Here is a 2,500-nt window from a genome sequence, read left to right on the forward strand (position 1 = left end):
AGACAAAAGGAATTTTCAGGACAGAAAGTCAAAGCACAGTGTGAAGGCAAAAATAAAGGATCGCTTCTCCTTTTTCAAGTTGTATATTCATACAAGTTTCTGGGTGTTGACCACTGTGTTGTGTAGGATTATGGTTTTATTTAATCATATTGCAGCCCCTCTTTCATCCAGTATTTGATGTATAATTTGAGTCCGCCTTATTTTGTTCATTCCCTTTCTCTACACCTGGCTTTGTATCTCAACCCTACATATGTACCACAGTTTTAAGCTCGTGTTGGAATTGTCAATGGCTGAGTATTTGCGAATAATAAAGTCATTTTAAAGGATTGAGTAATAGAGTGCATACATAATTAGTCAGACTTCACAGGTGTCACAGAAATAAATTCCTATTATTAAATGGAGAAACTGTTTTTCAAAAAAGTTTAAAATAAATGTTGTAATATATGTCGGTGCACTTGCTTATTACATCTTAAGTACCTTTTTTGTCTGCTTCTAAAATAATGTGCATTTGTAGTGTATGTGTCTGAATGGTGTAATTGTACGTTTTTGAGGAATGTGGCTTAAATCACTTCTAAGAAGGAATGAATATTTCATTTTTCCAATTATTTTCAATTATTCTGTGTACATTTGCAGGAGCCCAACACTAGTTAAAAATCTGCCAACTAGCCTGGGTTATGGAGCAGCTCTTAACGCAAGCTTACAGGTAAATTTTAAACAGGTGTAACCAAATTTTGAAGGCACCTACTGTACGTATTTTTCATTTACTGCTTTGTGGTTTAACATGAAGTAAAAAAATACAGTAACATTAAATGCCATTAAATCACAATTTCGTATCCACAATGTAAAATGAAATGTTGTTTTTTTAAATATTCACAAAACGGACACCGGCATTTGCAGAAAAAAAATGTTATTCACAGTTTATGAATGCTGTCAGCTTTTTTCCAATTTATTTTGATGGTAATCTTTGAATAAGCCAAAACAGATATTTAACAAATGTTTTAAAACTTGGGAGAGCTCTTCAGTAAATGATAAGTTAATCATACTGAGAGGCCAGTTCTTTGAGACTCCTTCTGCTTTTTCATACGTGAAAGAAGCGAGAAGGACACCCTGTGGCAGAGACTGGAACCTCTAGCCCAACTTCAAATGTTAGATTGATAGCAGCCTCTGCAAATGCAAGTGGATATGCATTAATATTTATCTAAGCTGTCATAAATGATTTCACATCATAGTGTTAGTGAGCGAGGCGCTCATGGCAAAAACTTTAAAATTTAATTACTGTATATAATTTTTATGCACAAGAGGCAAAATGTCAGGACATTTTATTTTAAGGTAAAGTTTTGGTCATTTTAATAGTCATGAAGTTTTTTTTTTAAGTGTAAATTGTAGATCCGTAGACTAGATGAAAACCTCAAAGTACAGTGCCACGTGGGGTTAAACTCTTCAGTAGACAACCCACTTAGAAGTTATGACTGGTGTTGAATGACATTGCTGCTAACTTTGAAACCTAAAAGTTGATTTTGTTTCGTGTTGTAAATTTTTTATATATTGTATATATTGTTTTTGTTTTAGCATTAAAATAGTCATAAAATAGTCATATTTTTCGCACCTTGTAAAATATGAATGTGCCCTATAACCTAAATGCATGAGCTTTTAACCACAATGACCTAATTTGCAGACAACGTAAAGAATAATATCTATGGGTGAATATCTGGCAAATATTTCTTAACAAAACATTGGAATCAAAATAAAAGGGTTACAATGGAGATGATTGTGTTGAGCAGTTCTGGATCTCAGCAGAGGTAGATGGTGCTAATTCTGATACTTCTGGAACAGTTTGAAAAAAAGCTTTACTACAACACATTTCACTTCACAAAATAAATAACAGAAAGTAAAGCCTTCTTGTGATATGCTATGTTTGCTCAATGTGCTATGCTCATTTATGTATTTTGAAAATTACAACAGAACCTCAGAAAAGAAGAGCAGTGATCATGCATGTGATCACTGTGAGATGGAAATGGTTCACATGTGTGCCGCTGGGTGATTTTCTAATCTGTTGTGCTCTGTGTATTTCTTGTAGGCCGCATTAGCGGAAAGTAGTTTACCATTGCTTGGTAACCCAGGTTTGATAAACACCAGCTCCACTGGCTTGTTGCAAGCAGTTCATGAAGACCTCAATGGTTCACTAGACCACCTTGACAGCAATGGGAACAGCAGTCCGGGTTACTCTCCCCAGGCTCACTTGTGAGTGACTTCATGTGCCTTTCCTTACACTGTGAACACTAGAGAAGAATGCATGTTTTTTTTACAATACAATATATTATTTTCGCATTCATGAAACGTATGTGTATTATCTGTGTCCTTACTATCCAAAATTTGTTTTGAGTATTGTTTCTGTAACATTTTCAGGTTATATATTCCACAAAATCATCTCTTACCATCTCTTACTGTATAAGGTATTAATAACCCATTATATAGTGACAGTATTACTTATTTCAGCATA

The 2,500-nt window shown here is 34.2% G+C and overlaps 1 protein-coding gene across 3 annotated transcripts in view; it reads left to right on the top strand.

The window, feature by feature from the left end:
* The window catches only part of foxp2 (forkhead box P2), a 195,771-nt gene that overhangs the window by 185,340 nt on the left and 7,931 nt on the right, over positions 1–2,500 (top strand). For all 3 annotated transcript variants that reach the window (XM_088923349.1, XM_088923351.1, XM_088923350.1), the window contains 2 exons: positions 634–703; positions 2,078–2,241. In XM_088923349.1, the coding sequence (XP_088779475.1) occupies positions 634–703; positions 2,078–2,241 (234 nt within the window). The remainder of the gene's footprint in view (positions 1–633; positions 704–2,077; positions 2,242–2,500) is intronic.

The sequence above is a fragment of the Atractosteus spatula genome, chromosome 8 (assembly GCF_055471065.1).
Source record: "Atractosteus spatula isolate fAtrSpa1 chromosome 8, fAtrSpa1.hap1, whole genome shotgun sequence".
In the NCBI taxonomy this organism is placed as follows: Eukaryota; Metazoa; Chordata; class Actinopteri; order Semionotiformes; family Lepisosteidae; genus Atractosteus; species Atractosteus spatula.